The sequence below is a fragment of the Astatotilapia calliptera genome, chromosome 6, assembly GCF_964374335.1.
Source record: "Astatotilapia calliptera chromosome 6, fAstCal68.1, whole genome shotgun sequence".
Lineage (NCBI taxonomy): Eukaryota > Metazoa > Chordata > Actinopteri > Cichliformes > Cichlidae > Astatotilapia > Astatotilapia calliptera.
Window position 1 is genome coordinate 10,463,874 of NC_137427.1, and position 19,223 is coordinate 10,483,096.

At 39.6% G+C, this 19,223-nt stretch overlaps 1 protein-coding gene across 1 annotated transcript; it reads left to right on the plus strand.

Annotated features, from left to right (window-relative positions):
* The first annotated feature begins 574 nt into the window (after positions 1–574).
* Positions 575–9,795, plus strand: LOC113023813 (somatostatin-like receptor F_48D10.1). Its single transcript, XM_026170204.2, has 5 exons — positions 575–2,073; positions 3,911–4,051; positions 4,159–4,431; positions 6,383–6,529; positions 7,741–9,795. Exons 1-5 carry the CDS (start codon positions 1,501–1,503, stop codon positions 7,939–7,941), a joined length of 1,335 nt encoding a protein of 444 aa, XP_026025989.2. The 5' UTR covers positions 575–1,500; the 3' UTR covers positions 7,942–9,795.
* The last annotated feature ends 9,428 nt before the right edge of the window (positions 9,796–19,223 follow it).

The following is a 19,223-nucleotide window of genomic DNA, read 5'->3' on the forward strand; positions in this document are numbered from 1 at the left end:
GTGGTGCAATCATCCTTAATAGGACTACAGAAAGCAGAGACTCTTTATATTTGACATGTGATTAGTACAACAAATTTCATTTATTTATTTTTACAAGAAACTTAAGAGGTGTGTGTTAATTGGAAGCATCATATTTGGTGTGAGGTTTGGATAGCTGGAAGATTCTGCAGCACTGACTGAAACCACCCAGAACAGCACCGATACCCATTTACAGAGCATCAATAACACTGGGGACTATTAGAAAATACCCACTGTGGTCTGTGAACCCTGCTGTCATCTGGAGACAAGTATCTGCTGTTGCTCCAAAGGTGAATCTGAGGGGAAACATCAGAGCATGTTTCTTTTCTCAGGTTTAGAGATTTTTAAACTTATATTATATTATATTATATTATATTATATTATATTATATCACACACACACACACACACACACACACGCACACGCACACGCACGCACGCACACACACACACACTCTCTCACACACTCTCTCTCTCTCGCTCTCTCTCTCTCTCTCTCTCTCTCTCTCTCTCTCTCTCTCTTTCTTTATAAATCCTATCAAGCAAGCAGCAGAGCTGTGTGGGCAGAAAGTTGAAGAAAAAGCAGCAGAGCTGCTTGCCAGTACATTCTGCTCAGCACCCCAGACAGCGAACAGCGAAGAGAGCTAGAAAACAACTTTCAATCAATACTGGACAAATACTCAGGAATCGGAAAACAGACGTGACTTTGTTCGGGGACTGATTATTTGAATCTGATTACAGAGAGACTCTGACTTTTCCTCTTCTAGACATAGTAAGCCCGTTCTTGTCTTGATCTCTGCATAAATCTTTACTCTGCGCGATTTAAAAATGTTCTCCTTTAAACGCATCGAGCCTTTAAACAAAGGCACAAGATATTCAACCTTAGCACACACATTCATTAATGACACATTCATAATTATAGAGCGTGTAGTCAAAAAGATGTGTCGTGCGTAAAAGCGGTGGCACCATTCACAGCTTGACGCACAACACGCCGGATGACTTGTGAGTGGTTCCAAAGTCAGATCAAAAGAGACGTAAACAGTCAGATCTATTAAAAAAAAAAAAAAAAGAAGAAGCAAAGATAGAGCTGACAAATACAGCACATCATCATCTGTGACTCAACTGCTTACGGTCTAATTCCTCATACGACTACACTACTGTGAAGCTACGTGTATGATACGCTAGGATGTGGAACACCTGCCTCACTGGAGTTCGCTCAGGGCGCACGGGGCGCACACAAAGCTTTAGAATTATCGGAGGAGTTTAATGTAGTGATTATTGGTCTTTCTTGTGCACGGACTGTTGATTGAGACAAACTGGATTGTTCCTTTTTATAGTTCAAAATCACCTTTTCATCGTTTTACTTCACATTTTAAAGCGTGGGGGCTGCTCCGGCTTCTGTCTCGAAAGCATGGGAAAAGAAGAAGGAGGAAAGAGTTTCTTCTAAATCACTGGAATCAAGCCACCACATGGACTGTGAACAATGGAGCAACAAGACCAAAACCTCTGGCATCCCTTTTCATCCGAGCTCAACTCCTCTACATCCTCACCTATCCTCTTCTCTCATCCTCGCCTTTTCAACATCTCCTCCAACATTTCCACTCAGAGTGTCCCCTTTCAGGGCAGCAGCACTCTGATGACCGCAGTCATATCCCTCACAGTCTTCGTGGTGGGTCTGACCGGCAACACTTTGGCGATCTATGTGGTGCTGCGCTATGCCAAAATGAAAACAGTCACCAATATCTACATCCTGAACCTGGCTATGGCTGATGAGCTGTACATCGTCGGGCTCCCCTTTCTTACCACACAGAATGTACTCTCCTATTGGCCCTTTGGCTCTTTCCTGTGCCGCGTGGTCATGACTGCAGACTCCATGAACCAGTTTACGTCTATCTTCTGTCTCACAGTAATGTCGATTGACCGTTACCTGGCTGTGGTTCATCCAATCCGCAGCACCAAGTGGAGACACCCCCGCATAGCGAAGGTAGTGAGCGCAGCTGTGTGGGCCGTTTCCTTTGTGGTGGTCCTGCCAGTGGTCATCTTCTCTGATGTGCAGGTATATAATTCAGTCGTGTGCCAGTGAAAACTTCAGATAGGACACCGAAGCATGGTAATATGACCGCTCCTAAAGCGAGAATTAAGCACTGGTTTAATGGCCATATTGGTAGTTGTTACAGATTAATAACTACGTTCCTCTACAATCTTTGAACAAAGGTATTTTTTTAAAAGAAGGAACAACTATAAACGACAAATGTTACCAGTAAAACAAAAACTGTAAATAATAATAAGAAGAAAAAGAAATAATAATAGTTACAAAAATCCAAGCTAAATGTCACAAGAGGGTTTTTGTGAAACATGTTAAAAACACTGAATTTTCAGCACTGTTAATGGTACTATTTTTTATTTCTTTTTATAAAGTGTGTTTGACCTTCACGACTGTTTGCTAAAGTAAAAAAAAACATTTGACAATAATATGTTCGACTGTTCTTTTGGAGACTACTTGGAGTTCTAGCTCACTCCCTGGTATTTCTGTATTTGTGTTAAGCTAAGCTAAACATAATTCCCCATTCTTTGAAATATTCATTCACATAATGCAGTGCAATGCATTTCGCTTTAGCAATGATTCTAATTGCAGTATAACAAAACAAACAAAAAAAGCAGGAATTTGATGGAGGTACTCAAATCAAGTGGTTCCCAAATAGTGCAACCAGTGCACCATGAGGCACCATCATATTTTTTCAAAACCATATGTTATGATTATGCAATATACAACTGCACTTCAAGTTGAATGAGTTGTTATATTATCACGTCAATCTTTTCTGTACACTCACTGAGAGGTAAATATAATATCCTAAAAATTCTTTGAACGAACGTGTCTGTCGGTGCACCTTGGATGAATTACCAGATAATGAGAAGCATTACAGTCTAAATATGCCCTGAAAGCACGGAGGTCAACAAATAAGAAAACTAATTCCTTTCCAGTATGGTCCAAACCACCACATAATATCTCAAATGTAAGATGTCTTACTGCTTCTGCTGAAACAATGGTGTCAACAGTCTACATGTGTTATCTGTCATGAGAATCTGGCTAATGCACATTTGGTTCCATGCAAGATAAAGAGCTACGTGCCAACTTAACCTCCTTTCCGAGAAAATCTTTTCCTACTTCAATCAATATTAACTGAAGGCACAAAGAACATTTGTTTATGGTCTGGTAAAGTATCCAGTGAGTCAAGACAGCTAAGTCAAATGCTAGTCAAGTGGTACCACCACACCGAAAGTGTGATGCTAGGTCTAAGTGCTGGAAATTGGCAGTCAAAAGTGCCTTTATTTGATGATACAATGTGAAATAAAACACTATCAAAATGCCAGCTGACATGGAAGCTGTTTATTCCACAGACATGAATACAAGTGTATTTGCAAAGATGCACTTGTGTAAAGTTTATGAAAAAGAAAAGTGTTTCTGCAACAACAATTTAAACGAGCAGACATTGTTAAGCTCAAAGACAGACAAAGCTGAAATGGCTTGGTATGTGCAAAGGAGGGATAGTGGATATATCGGACAAAGGATGTTAAACAGGCAGCAGTCATGCAGGAAGAAAAGAGGAAGACTAAAAGATAAGATTCATGGATATAGTGAAGGAGAACGTGCAGAGGGTTGGTGTAGCAGAGGAATAGGGTGAAATGTGGGCAGGTGATTTGCTGTAGTGACCCCTAAAGGAGGAGGAGGATGAACAAGAAGAAGTAGAAGATGAAGATGATGATTGACATTTAAAATTAATGGATGTGATGGAAAGCAGTGGATTAACTTCCAGATTTTGTTGTTGACTGTCTGTCAGATTCCGATTCAATTCTGAATTTAGTTTATTTGTTCAATATTCATTTTTCTTTAGGATACATTTAACTCCTGCAACATGATCTGGCCAGAGCCGAAGGATGTGTGGTCAACAGCCTTCATTCTCTACACTGCCACAGTGGGTTTCTTTGGACCACTGCTCATCATTTGCCTCTGTTACCTTCTTATTGTCATCAAGGTAGATATTTCATGAAGCTCATTAAAAAGCACATTTTTAAGTTGATATTCTTTTCTCAGTCAACAGAAAGGCACGATAATTCAAATCTTTTTATTGTTATTTTGCAGGTGAAGTCCTCTGGGGCACGGGTTGGTTTCTCTAAACGCCGACGCTCAGAGCGCAAAGTGACCCGAATGGTGGTGGTGATTGTGGTGGTGTTTGTGCTCTGCTGGCTGCCGTTCTTCATCATCAATATGGTCAATCTGGTGGTCATCATCCCGGAGTCCAGTGCCACTGCTGGCATCTACTTCTTTGCTGTCATCTTGTCTTATGCCAACTCATGTGCCAATCCGTTTCTCTATAGTTTCCTATCAGACAACTTTAAACAGAGCTTCAGAAAAGTACGTTGAATTTCTTCTCACCATAGCAGTGCTGTTAAAGCCCGCTAATTAGCATCTTACATCTTGTTTATCTGATCTCAACTCATTGTGTTTGTTAACTGTTGAACTGTTGTGAGCAGTGATTTTTTAGAAGGTAACATCAATTTCTACAAACTGCATCAGTTTGACAGTGCTGTATAAGAATAGGAATATAATCATAGTTTAGGGCTCTATCTATTGCAGCTTCATTTTACTTTAAATTATGTTTTCATATCATTTTTCATCTACCAATCACAGCAGGTGATTCAACACTGCTCAAAACTGTGGTTACTAAAACATGTCCACATTTTTTTTTTAAAGAAAAGAGATGTTTGCCTTTAATTTAAATGTCATTAAATTCATAAGAAATGTTTCTCCCACATTTTGTGAAAAACAATCATTTAAAAATTATTAATTTTTTATTAAAATAGTTTTTTCAGCAACCATCAGTCTGGAGCAAAGCTGGCATGTATTGTGGTATCCAGTTTAGATGTCCTGATAAATGTCTATCATCAGAAAAATATATATATCAAAGTTAAAGTCAAAATATCCAATAAATTAGAGTTCAGCAATAATAAAGAATAAATCTACAATATGATTTTTTGTCATTTTTTGGATGCTGTCATATTGTCAATAAATTTCCCAAAGCTGATCCAAGTGCAGAGAGAACATGCCAGACTGATAACAAGAGAAACAAAATCACTCGCTAAATTAAAAGACCAACTCCAAAAACGCTAAAAAGCAACACATAGAAATCCCTGGGAACTAAGGGAGAAAAAACAACAACTTGAAAAAGTGTGAAGCAAAATAGGCTGAATTTATACATGCTGGAGAAAGTGGCGATAAGACAGAGGTGAACCGTATTAAGATCAAAACAATACTGAGCGTGTGAAAAGGAATAAAAGAGCTAACCTTCAAATTTAAAAAGGAAGGTAATCAGAAAATGTCAAGAAAACAAAGCAGTGAAGAATAAACTCACACAGCTGGGTGAACACAGAAACACAAAAGAAAAAGCGGAAAACGAGCAACTTGACAGACACATGCCTGTCAGCTATGATTATTATACACCCCTCCTCTAAAACCTTAAAGAAATGAAAGAATATACATGACTAATTTCACATAACTAGAATGAGTTTGATGGTTCAGACTATCAGCACAAAATAACAACATTATTAATAAAAGTATTGCTTTAATTTAGAAACAAAAATAAGAAAAAATTTGGTTTAATATCAGTGTTTTCACTTTGTTCTCCTTCCTTTGGGCTTGGAAAAGGATAAAGGCTTAGTTTGACACTCCCTACTGAGTGTCTGCGTCTGCAGTTGGTATGGACACCTGTATGTACAAGAAGAGGTTTACTGTTCTGCTTTTTGTCTCTCTGTTTCCTAACAGTTGCTGCCACTGAGGAAATGTTGTTGTTTTTCACTATTACCTTGCTTATTGCAATTCTCTTTCTCACTGCCTCGGAAGCCTAGACTACAAATTATGTGACCATGTTGTTAAAATGTTTTGTTGCAGGATTAGTTAAACTCTGTCTCCCACAGTTATTAAACAGTGAAGCCATGAAGCTAAACTCAGTATTAATATTTTTCGAATACAGAAAACATGAAAAAATATGTTTTAGTGAAATATGTGTAAGTAGAAAAAAAAATCAGTGATATGGTTTCACTTTTTGGTTCCAGTGCTGCTATCTAGGATTGTTTTACCCCTATGGTTGAGACTCATCTTTAGCAGTATTATTATTCTGGTTATAGAGTGCAACATTTTTATTTCAAGTGTATTACAATCCTTTTTTTCTGAAAAAACAAACCTGGATCCAGAATACTGTTATTTTCTAGTCTGTACACCTTCAACAGTATGTTATGTTGCAGAGAAGGCTGATGTGTAGCAACCCTTTAAAGATAATAACAGCACTAATATTGTCATGACCCTTCAGGTGCTGTGTGTGAGGACCATGAGGTGCGTTGCCAATGATGTAGATGATGGTGACCCCAGTGTCCCGCGCACTGAGAAAACCACAGCACAAGACTGCATCCTGCTGTCCCCGCGTAACCAGGTCTATCACGATCCCCAGAGCAGCCAGGTAACCAGTGTGTGTGCTCATGTGGAGCTGAGGTGATGGTATGTATTGCATAATGGGAATTAAAGGGATTTGGAAAAATAAAAAAGAACAGAGATTTAAATCAATTTAGTGCAGCACTAGATCAAAAGAAAGGCATGTGTTATTTTTGTTTCACTAATATTAGAAGAACAGTGGAGACTCTCTGCATCATAAGTGCGTCACTTCTGTATTAATCAACAGGCAGGTGTGTGCATTTGTGTGTGAGAGCAGCTAATTGAAGGTTTGTGAATTAATGCTGCTGCAGAGGCAATGATTAGAAAAAATTCTGAAAGTGCCAGCGAAAGTGATTAGGTTTAGAGGAGGGAAAGAGGGAAGAAAAAGCTCTGACTCAGTCTGTGCAGTGTGGCGCTTCATGGTGTCCATTTAGATAACTAGTACAAGAGCAGTGAGGTGCATTAGATGACAGAGTGGCTCTGATGAGGCTCTTCCAGTGCTTAATCAGCTTTTCAAGGTTATATAATGCCAACTTTCTCCAAAAGTCACAGAAATTATGGATGCGCTTTGTGTAGGTCCCTTTGATCCAAAAGAGGAGAAAACATGAGACTAATAGGTATGACAGGAAAATACACGCAGGCAAAATAAAGGGAGACGTGGAAAAGAAAACATAAGAAACAAAAGTAAACGGTTAAAACTGGAAAACAAAAGAAAAAATGTTATTTAAATCACACCAGGGACCAAATACATAACAGAGTGCCTCTGACTGAAAGGTGGTGTTTATAGATTTTTATGCCTCATACAGATGATGATGATGATGAAAACAGCAGATCTAGTGTGTCATATAAATCAATGATGACAATTGTGAAAAAAGAAATCGCTTACAGTTTTAGTCTTTAAACGTTTCTCGTGGCTCATAATGGGCCTCTGTACACATAAGCACAATCGGTCTGTGTTGCTTGACATATCTATATATTTTTAAGATTTTGACCATTTTACGAATAAAAAATCTATTTAGTTTCAATAAGTAAGAACCCACTGATTTTTTTTTTATTGCAGTCTTGGAGATATTTCATTTGGTTGAGTAAATAAAACCCCACTTACAAAAACAAAAGATCAAACATCCACTGCGTGCATTCATGTCATGCCTCTTTTTTTTTTTTTTGTAATTTCTCTATTGTCTTCCCCTTTTTCATGTTCCCATCTTGCTCTTTCGTTTGTTCTTCTTCTCTCTGAAGATCTCACCTCACCCGCCGGGCTCACCAACGACTCACACTGCAGCAGACCTGCACCGCTCCACCCCTGCATGTAAGTTTCAGTCCACTTACCCAGGAACCGGACCGGCCACTACCACAGCAGCCTCGATGCTAAACTCTGTTGTAACTGCAGCTGAACCTCCCACAGTCACTGCCCTGACCACTAGCTCCTCCTCTGGTTAATTAGGGCCACATGAACAGTAGCAGAGAAACTCACACATGAACTGAGAAAGAAAAACATATTTTAAGGATTAAGTGATCAAAGTGGCAAAATTGATGCTTTTCTGCCTTTTTGTCAACTATTTTATTACTACCACACACACTCATTCTACATCCATTATAGCACATTGGTGGAAAAAAAAATCACAACATTTTTGTTTATCAAGACCAATTTTGTTCCTTTCAGCAGCCTGACATAAGTGCCTTTCCAGCTTACTCCTTACATTTTAGGTTGGTCATGTAACACTGAAGAATGTATTTACCTATCAGTACCAAAAAGCCTCTTAGGACTTATTTCATTTGGTGGATGTAATTTCCTGCAGGTAGCAAATATGAGGGGTTTATTTGAGCATTATAGGGTCCTCTCTACAACAGCTTTAATCAAACAGCGCAGTAATTCATCATATTTTCTCATTTCCAACTGCTGCTTATTTCTGCTTTCTTACTTAAGTGGATAAATTGTGATGATTGAATCCGACGTCTGTATTTGCTTTGCGTAAAAGTCTTTTGTGATCTCATTTGCGTACCATTGAGAAGTTTAAAAGAAAAAGGAAACAAAATGAAAAACGGCTCGCTTGTCTTTTCTCAAAGTAAATGTGATGCTTTGGCAGCTCTATGCTTCTCTGTAAATATGTAGCCCCCCTTAAAGCTAAAACGCCTGACATTTTTGGATATATGCTTCTTGCATTTTGTTTTTGTGTTCATGTGATGTGTGTGCACAGTAAAGATAAACTTTATTTGATGAACTGGCGATACAAGGTGTTTTGCAAAAATTACCAAAAAGAAAAATAGAAAATACACAAGAGAAAAAGAGAACAATAGCAATATTATTCACAAGAAAGGGACACATTTAAACATTAAAAAAGACCTTTCAACACATTATGCAAATATGAGTCTGTACAAGTGGGTTTTTAAAAGCTTCTGGATTTGACACAGCTGATCTGAAGGAGAAGGTATAAAAGTCTGTTCCACATTTGTTTTAAGCCCTTTTAATAGGAACTGATTCTCTGATGTCAGGAATCTGGGCACAGAATAATAGGCTAGCATGTAAACAGAGCCATTCCAGGTAACAGTCTGGTTATTTGTGCCTGTTTTACTTTGCTCTACCTAGTGTATGTATTTATTTTTTGTCTTTGCAAGAGTTGCGATGTAGCAGCATATGTTGTTATCAGCGCTGTTGGGTGTAAAATAAATGCTAGAGTAAATCAGATGAGACAGGAGACACTGTGTCTTTGGCCTTTGCAATTGCATCTAGATCATCTTAGGTACAATTTAAACGCTTAAAGCAAACTTTAAAGAACAAGTTTGAGCACAGCTTCTCCTTTAGTGGTAGTATGTCTAAAGTATTGATGTATTATTATGTATGTATTGTTTATACATTTTCTGGCTGCCATGTCTGTAAAGCCAACAACCAGTGACTGAAAACCAGTATATTGTTGAGAATATTCATTAATGCAATTGAATACTGTAATACAATAAAATAACTCACAGTAATGGGATTCGTTTACTGCAGTAGACAATCTCGCTGATGGATTGTGGGTGTTTTCCAGTCACTTTTTCATTATGTACAACGAAAGAAAATTCATATTAGTGGCACAAAGAGTGTGAGTGTAATGGAGTGGAGGCAGTGAATAATGTAAACTAATAGAAGCAATGGAATAACAAAAAAAAAACCAAGGCTGATGAAAAAGGCTTTTACATGCAAATACAGCAAATGTGATGTATATTTCAACTGATATTTATAGCTGTTCAGATGTGTCATTGCTATGTGTTTTTGGGCTTCTTTTGAATAAAAGATTGTGATTAAAAACAGAGAAAGAGAGTCTGTTGTTGATACTCAGACACACTAATTACACTCAGTTATATTTATAAAGCACTTGTTCACAACAGGAGGCAGCACAGTAGTGCGGTGATTAGTACTGCTGCCTCACAGCAAGACGGTCCTGGGTTAGAATCCACCATCTGTGCGGAGTTTGCATGTTCTCCCTGTGTTTGCGTGGGTTCCCCCTGGGTACCCTGTCATGCAGGTATTGGGTTTAAATTAACTGGTAATTTTAAATTGCCCATAGGTGTGAATGTGAGTGTGTATGGTTGTTTGTCTCTCCGTATTAGCCCTGCTACAGACTGGGAACCTGTCCAGGGTATACCCTACCTCCTGTCCTATGTTACCTGGTATAGGCTCAAGTCCCCCTGTGACCCTGAATTGGATAAGTTGCAGAATGTATGGATGGATAGTTCACAACACCAGTTGTTTCAAGCCACTTATAAGGACAAGACTCCACAATATTACCTTTGTTACGACCCGGCTCAAAGCCGCAACATAAAAACGGAGATGAATAACAGAGTGTTAGTGTGAAGAAGCTTTATTTTAAAATGGCATAGCAGGTTGGCTCAAATGGCTGGTACCACCAAGGCAAAGACTAGTGAGCTCTCTGGACGCTTGCCTCAGGTATGCTTTTATCCACACCTGACTAGGTGTGGCCAGCACCAGCTGAACACACTGAGCAGATTAGAGGCTGCAGAGGGACGTAACAACCTTAATGAGCAGATGATCCTTTGCAAGCAAAGACATGGTGACAGTTGGGAAGAAAAACTTCCTTAAAGCAGGACGAGAGGTCTAAAAGAACCAGGCTTGTAGGTCTGCCATTTGCCATGAGGGTAACAAGAAGACAGAAAAGAGGAGCATAGAGAGACTCTGACAACCGTAAACCTATTAGTTTATGGACATTATGGAGAAAAATCTGTACTTTTAAGCAGGCTATGAGAACCCCATCAACTAGAGTCTTTACAATCTTGTAGATTAACATTTATCTAAAGCTTGGTCAGATTTTTACACCCTTCATGCCACACCTGAAAAACTGCCACAAGATCTGTATTTCCATACTCTGCAAAGGTACAGTGGGGCAAAAAAGTATTTAGTCAGCCACCGATTGTGCAAGTTCCCCCACCTAAAATGATGACAGAGGTCAGTAATTTGCACCAGAGGTACACTTCAACTGTGAGAGACAGAATGTGAAAAAAAAATCCATGAATCCACATGGTAGGATTTGTAAAGAATTTATTCGTAAATCAGGGTGGAAAATAAGTATTTGGTCAATAACAAAAATACAACTCAATACTTTGTAACATAACCTTTGTTGGCAATAACAGAGGTCAAACGTTTACTATAGGTCTTTACCAGGTTTGCACACACAGTAGCTGGTATTTTGGCCCATTCCTCCATGCAGATCTTCTCGAGAGCAGTGATGTTTTGGGGCTGTCGCCGAGCAACACGGACTTTCAACTCCCGCCACAGATTTTCTATGGGGTTGAGGTCTGGAGACTGGCTAGGCCACTCCAGGACTTTCAAATGCTTCTTACGGAGCCACTCCTTTGTTGCCCGGGCGGTGTGTTTTGGATCATTGTCATGTTGGAAGACCCAGCCTCGTTTCATCTTCAAAGTTCTCACTGATGGAAGGAGGTTTTGGCTCAAAATCTCACGATACATGGCCCCATTCATTCTGTCCTTAACACGGATCAGTCGTCCTGTCCCCTTGGCAGAAAAACAGCCCCATAGCATGATGTTTCCACCCCCATGCTTCACAGTAGGTATGGTGTTCTTGGGATGCAACTCAGTATTCTTCTTCCTCCAAACACGACGAGTTGAGTTTATACCAAAAAGTTCTACTTTGGTTTCATCTGACCACATGACATTCTCCCAATCCTCTGCTGTATCATCCATGTGCTCTCTGGCAAACTTCAGACGGGCCTGGACATGCACTGGCTTCAGCAGCGGAACACGTCTGGCACTGCGGGATTTGATTCCCTGCCGTTGTAGTGTGTTACTGATGGTGACCTTTGTTACTTTGGTCCCAGCTCTCTGCAGGTCATTCACCAGGTCCCCCCGTGTGGTTCTGGGATCTTTGCTCACCGTTCTCATGATCATTTTGACCCCACGGGATGAGATCTTGCGTGGAGCCCCAGATCGAGGGAGATTATCAGTGGTCTTGTATGTCTTCCATTTTCTGATGATTGCTCCCACAGTTGATTTTTTCACACCAAGCTGCTTGCCTATTGTAGATTCACTCTTCCCAGTCTGGTGCAGGTCTACAATACTTTTCCTGGTGTCCTTCGAAAGCTCTTTGGTCTTGGCCATGGCGGAGTTTGGAGTCTGACTGTTTGAGGCTGTGGACAGGTGTCTTTTATACAGATGATGAGTTCAAACAGGTGCCATTCATACAGGTAACGAGTGGGGGACAGAAAAGCTTCTTACAGAAGACGTTACAGGTCTGTGAGAGCCAGAGATTTTCCTTGTTTGAGGTGACCAAATACTTATTTTCCACCCTGATTTACGAATAAATTCTTTACAAATCCTACCATGTGAATTCATGGATTTTTTTTCACATTCTGTCTCTCACAGTTGAAGTGTACCTCTGGTGCAAATTACTGACCTCTGTCATCATTTTAGGTGGGGGAACTTGCACAATCGGTGGCTGACTAAATACTTTTTTGCCCCACTGTAAATGGCCTGTATTTGTATAACGCTTTACACAACCAGTCATCCACCCATTCACACACAGGTGATGGCAAGCTACATTGTAGCCACAGCCACCCTGGGGTGCACTGACAGAGGCGAGGCTGCCGGACACTGGCGCCACCACCTCTGACCACCACCAGTAGGCAACGTGTGAAGTGTCCTGCCCAAGGACACAACGACCGAGACTGTCCAAGCCAGGGCTCGAACTGGCAACCTTCCGATTACAAGACAACCTGCCAACTCTTGAGCCACGATCGCCCCATCATGATACATTGCATAAGTATGATGATAATATAACCTCATGTTTAAATAATGAAGAAATGGTACAAATGATATCCTTGCACTGAACAAGCTCAGCTCGTATGTGCAGGTATGTGTCTTCTTTCCCTGAAAGGTCTGTGGAGACAGCCCACCTAATGACCACAGACTGAATGTCAGGTTAAATCTCCTTCACTACTTACAGTAATGCCTCTGACTCAGTACCACAGCCAAATGTACAATCTCTTTATGGCATAATTTTTTTAATTAAACATTATTCTAGTCCCCAAGGACATCACAGGCATGACTGTTTGTGTGCATTTTGATGGCAGGCGATAGACGTTTTTTTTTTTGTTGTTTTTCTAATCTGCTTCATTATCTCAAATACACAGCTCTGAGACGAAAGAAGAATAGATGAACAGTGGGCATCGCTTGTTATTCACAGACCCATTTACTAAGCAATATCAAGTAACAAGCACAATAATATTTATAGGGTCTGTATGTATTATTGTAGGGTCTACCTTTTTTTTTTTTTTTTTTTGCCTGTCCCGTTTGGCTCTTTTAAATCGTAATGGTCCATTTGATTCACCTTTTATTGTTTATTTTATTTTCACTTACTGAATACGGGACAGACTTGACTGGGGGAAAGAAGGGGAGAAAGAAAGAGGGAAAGAGAAACAGCTGAGAAGAGGGACGGGGGAGAAGGGCAAAAGACAAAAACCAACAGAACGGGCAGAAAAAGAAAAGAAAAAAGAAAAAAAATGTATATATCAATCACCTGGATCACCTGCTGAGAAAGAAAAAAGAAAACAAGCAGAAGAGAACAAGAGTAATAGAATAAACAACATCACAATGATATATGGGAACATGACAGTAAATACTAAATATTAAACATTATTGTGCAGCACATAAGATCAACAGAACACAGTGTGCTTTGAGGTAGGAGCCAAAAAGGGTGTAGTTTGTGGGTGTGATCACCCGTGTGTACACCTGTGAGCATGGACGCGCTTGTTTTTTTTTTTTTTTTTAAAGGTTCCTTCATGTAATGATCTGCTAGGGAGTGTGGGGAGCCACTGCCCCGTCCTCCAGGGTATGAAGCAAGTATGGAGGAGATCAAAACTCCAGACATCCAGAGGCCCCCAGAACACAAGAGACCAAGGAAGACCAACAGAGGGGCAGCTGCGCCACTGTCCCAGAAAGAGCTGAGGAGAGTCCCAGATGAGGGCTCACTCAGCAGCCGCGGAGCAGAAGCCAGGGGGAGTTGCAGTGACGCGCCCGTGAGCTCCGCCGGCAGCCAGCCGTGCCTGAGTGACCGAGCCCCAGGCCGAGAGGCCGGGGACACCCCACCTCCGAAGTGGCCCGAGCGAGCCCCAGGCTCCAGGCCCCGATAAGCGGCCGCCAAGGAGTGAGCCGGTGTGTACCTGGACGCCCATCCCCGGACACAAAGAACCACCAACGCACCGACACCTGAGGGAGTCCGCCACTGGCAGGGGAAGTGGTGGTGGGTGGAGATAGGCCTCCAAACCTTGGAGGGCCTAAGATGTCCCCAGAGAGGTGGCGCCTGACACCCAACCTGACATATAGACACAGAAATACAGGCACACACATATACAAACATCCATTCCCACCCTCATGCTCTCATATGTAGGGTCTACCTTACAATATAAAGCGCCTTGAGGTAAATAAACTCGAATTGAACTGAAATCTAGAAAATATCTTGTTTTTTGCAGCTTCCCATTCTAGTGGTTTTTTGATTTATTAGTTCAGCTGTGAGCAGAGTTTCGTTCAAAATTCACTAATTTACATCAGATTTAATGGGCAGACCTGCTGCTGGCTATAAAATAATTAATACGATTTTGGTGAGAGCTGATTCCAGTGGGAGACAGGAACATGAAGTAAAAAGAAAACTGTTTCCAAGGAGAGATGTGTAAAATTTAAATATAAACTGAATTCACTTGTGAAATTGGAAATGATTTAAATCTTAGATTTAATTAAAAATGGTCAAATAAAACATATAAAGGCAAAAAGCCACCAAACCTTTCACGAATGGCTATGGCCCAGGGCTCTGAGATTGAATTAGGAACACTTAGGAATTTTAATTGATGACTGGCTCTCTTTTTTTCTCCACCTCACATTCAGCAACAGGGGAATAAATAAGTCTTAAGAGTCAAGTCTTGTCTTTGTTTTGTGCCATTATAGAGACTTGTTGCTTCCACTTTTGTCAGTGCTGCAATAAGTTTTATTTACACGTATGAATCTTTGCAATGCTTAGATATGCTGGTTTCAGTTTCCCTGTAGCATAAAGATTCATCACATACTGTATCTTAGTGGCCTTCTGTGTTAGATGACACTGTCTTATCCTTTCAATTCAGCCATGGATTCAGTTTTGTATTAAATTTAGTTTTAATTCAATTCAATTCAATACAATTAAATTTTTCTTTATATAGCGACAGCAATGCTTCTACTGAAGAAGTGCTTATATTAATGCTTATATTAAGTCCAGGTTTTATTGTAAGTGGAAATAAACACTACAATTTACAAAGTACAAATAAATTCTTATTTTGCCAGTCTCTCTTAATACAAAAAATTAATACAAATTCTAATAAAAATAGAAATAAAGAGAGAAAAATACAAAAGGAAGTGGAAGTAATAATAATAATAATGATAATGAAATTCATTAAAAGACCTGAGCTTGAAAGACCTGAGCCTGATTACTTATGCCTGTGTGCAATTTTGCAAACAGATAATCAACAAATAGCCGATAATAATAGTGCACTAACAATGAACAGTAGTGATGTGGTGGGATAGGAGCACTGCTCAGTGTCTTACTCATGGCCTGTGGGGAAAAGCTATTTGAGAGTCTTTTAGCTTCTACTCAAGGCCAGAAGTGTGAACAGGCCATGTTAAGAGTGTTTATTGTCCTTAAACTACCCGTTTCTCTCTCTCTGGTCCGAAATACCAACTTATGTCATGTGTATAAGTGTAAGCATGTCTTCATTGCGTTTTATGTATTCATATTAATGTTCAGTGAGTGTAAGCTGTTTCTTCATTGCCTCTGTATGTTATAATCAGGTTTAATTCATGCATCTTTTCACTGAGTTCTGAATTCAAACTATCTCACTTCTGATTCTTTCCAAAAATAATTTCACATGTAACAATTTGTGTATGTGTGTTTTCTATTTTTTGTTTACCTCTTTGTTGTGATCTGGTGGACATCTCTAAACCATCATGAGTTCAGGCTTCAATTTAAACCCAATTATACCCTGTATTCTCGCAGTCGTACTCCTCTGGGCTTCACCTCTCACTGGCCCCTGTGCTCTTCTCTTCACAGTGTCCTTTGTGGCCTTAAATCTCCAGCAAACACAATCTGTTTCTTCTCTGTTTCTTTTCAGTATTTTCCTTTTAGATTAAGTCCCAGCCTGGCAAAATATCACATTCAGTGCCTTCAAACAGTCAAGTCACACTGTCCTTACCAGCCTGCAGTTCACCATGCATGTTTTCATCACGTGGTTTCTTCCATGCTGCTGCTGGTGTCGTCAGTGTGGTTTCAGTGTTAATGGTTCAGTTGCACTGTCTTTTGCCTGCTGTTAATTCTTCAAGTCCACGACGTTCTGTCGGTCTTCAGCAGGAGATTAACTGTCCTTTGAGCTTCTTCTCAGGATGGGGACAAAGTGAGAGGTCAAGCTGTAAAATTTTAAGCCAAAACCTGGCCTGCTTTCCTCCCAATTCTGTTAATCTATGGTTTTGCCACTGTACTCAAGGTTCCAGGTTGAGAGGAGTCCACCTGTATTGACACACTAAAGCATACAATTAATATCCTTTTCATTTCTTTTCTTAAAACTTCCATTTGCTTCATCTGCCTAGAGTTTAACTCGTCTGTTTTCTCTCTCTGGGTGCTCACTTGTCACAGTGAGTCTCCTTTTATGGGCAAGTTCCTGTGACACACACCAAAAGCAAAAGCCTGCGCTTTCTGTCTACTTTGCACAGAGTGTACTCAGAATCAACAGAATCAGCACATACACACTTAAGATTATATTCAAAAGCATTTAAGATTATAGATTCAACTCAACAGTTTAAAGTGGTTATAACTGCACCTGTAATAAAGGCTAATTGGGTGCCAATATGTTTAAACATCTAACTACAATATCAATGCTGTAGATTATATTATTAATGCAATGGTAATGATGATGATTATTAACAATATCAGCAAAATAATTTCCCTGCTCTCCACAGTACCACAGAGGTTGTAACACAGAGGTTTGGCCTGCCTTGGATCTGAGTAAACAAATGCCAATGTTGCACAAACACACACACACACACACACACACACACACACACACACACACACACACACACACACACACACACACACACACACACACACACACACACACACACACACACACAAGCTGCTTACACTAATTCATTAAAAAATGAATGAACCCTAATCATAACCTAATTATTACACTAATACATTTTGAGTCTCAAAAATACCTTTAAACTCTCAGGGATGCAGATTTTGTACCCATAAGGCCTGCTGGTCCCCACAAAAAAAAGTAAACTTCCAGTTTTTGATCCCCGCAAAAATATGTAAACCTAGTAGACACACACACACATACAATTCACAAGGTTTACACAGAGTCACAGAAGATGATAAGATTTCATTAATTTTGTTGTTATGCCTCAAAAATGAATTTATAATCTCAAAAGTTTTTGTTTTGGGTTAGTTTTGGAGTTTGCACAGGCTGGTACAAGTCTTTATCAAATTCTCAAAATGGATGATTTCACAAATAATAAGCGGTTGATCTGTGAGCAAGCAGGTCTAATTATAATTTTTGACACTGGTGTACAGATGTAGTTCCATACATATGTAACACACAAAGCAAAACAAATGCAACAAAAACTGTGTGTTAGTGTGCACATAAATGCAGGCTGCTCAAGATTTCTCTACTGTACATCCACAGTCACATGATACTGCTTAGGTTGCAGACAGAAAATATCAGGCTGACAGGACAGAAGCAAAAATAAATATGAAGTCACTATAATAATAACATAATTGCAGCACAGGTAGCACAGAAAGAACAGATATATACAGAAATACATGAGATATATGAGGAAACTCTTGCTGTGAACTCTACCTTTCACTTCAGAAGTTTTGTTCCTATATTTAAAACATGGAAACTGTTTCATTTATACAATGAAGTCACTGTTTTCAGTTCCTAAGGAGAACATCTGAGAACAAATGAATGTTCATTTGTATGAAATGGGTCTAAATTATTTATTGCAGGAGTAGACACAGAAAAGACAAGAAAAGTTGTGTGTCAAAGGATGATGGAGTGCGGATGAGGCTGCAGAGCAGTGAGGGAGGCTTTGGTGATGGCTGAGAGAAAAAAAAAACCCAAGTAAACTGAAGGAAGTCAGAGGATGGAGTCAGACAGAGAGGGGAAATGCAAGAATAATCAAGATATAGGCAATACATGATTGTTTGAAGAAGAACAGCCATCTGCAAAAGAAGAAAGCCTGAAGGTTAGACTGAAGTGGTCTGGCATTGCAGAAGTGGCAGAGCTGTATATTTGTAGAGCGCTGCATTACGGAAATAAGGTGCAGCTTTTGCAGTTGATACTTGTTCATACTCCTTCTTGATCTGCAATACAAACAACACAGACGACAGCAGAACCAAAACAGTAAAACTGCATGTTGTGTATGAGCTGAAAAAAGCTGAAATGCCTCTTGTTTAGTGTGATAGTAATTCTGTGTGGGTTCATCACTATGAGTGACCCCTTTCATGTTGCATACTATTTGTTCTCAATGAATACATATTCTCCTCTTAAAGCTTTAGATGGCACTGAATTGTTATTTTGCCTCATTTCGTTGTGGTTACATAACCTTATTTGAATTAGTTCAGCATCTGTTTTCTTTTTTAATTTCAGAAAACGTATTACCTCAAATAACAAACTCACTTTTTCTTTCGAGCTTCAAGGTTGCAGCCTTCTTTCTTATCTACACTGAACAGGAAGCTCACAACTTCTCGAATCATTCGAGCCATTCATGGCTGTGACTTTTACAACCATCTTTATCTGCACAGCTGACGACAGTAGTCAGTGATTAGCGTTACAATGACTATGACTATATATGACTTTTAAAGAAACACAATTACAGAACATGATTAAATTCCTCCTTTTGAATACTGTTGAGAGGCAATGAACATGACTATATGTAAGTTTTCATCTCAGCAGTCCATCATGTTCAAACTAGCATCCAGATTCATTTTGGTTTACAGATTCTTTCACTTTAGTCTTGAGTATCTTTCACTATATCCTACATATGGAAACACGTCCTAGTTTAGCACAAACTCAGCCATAAGTCATACTTCATAGAGCAAGTTTAATTACTATACAAACAAATCTGCACTTTTTTCTTGGAACCTGCTAAATAATCACTCAAATTACTGTTGTAGATAAAGTGAAGGTTA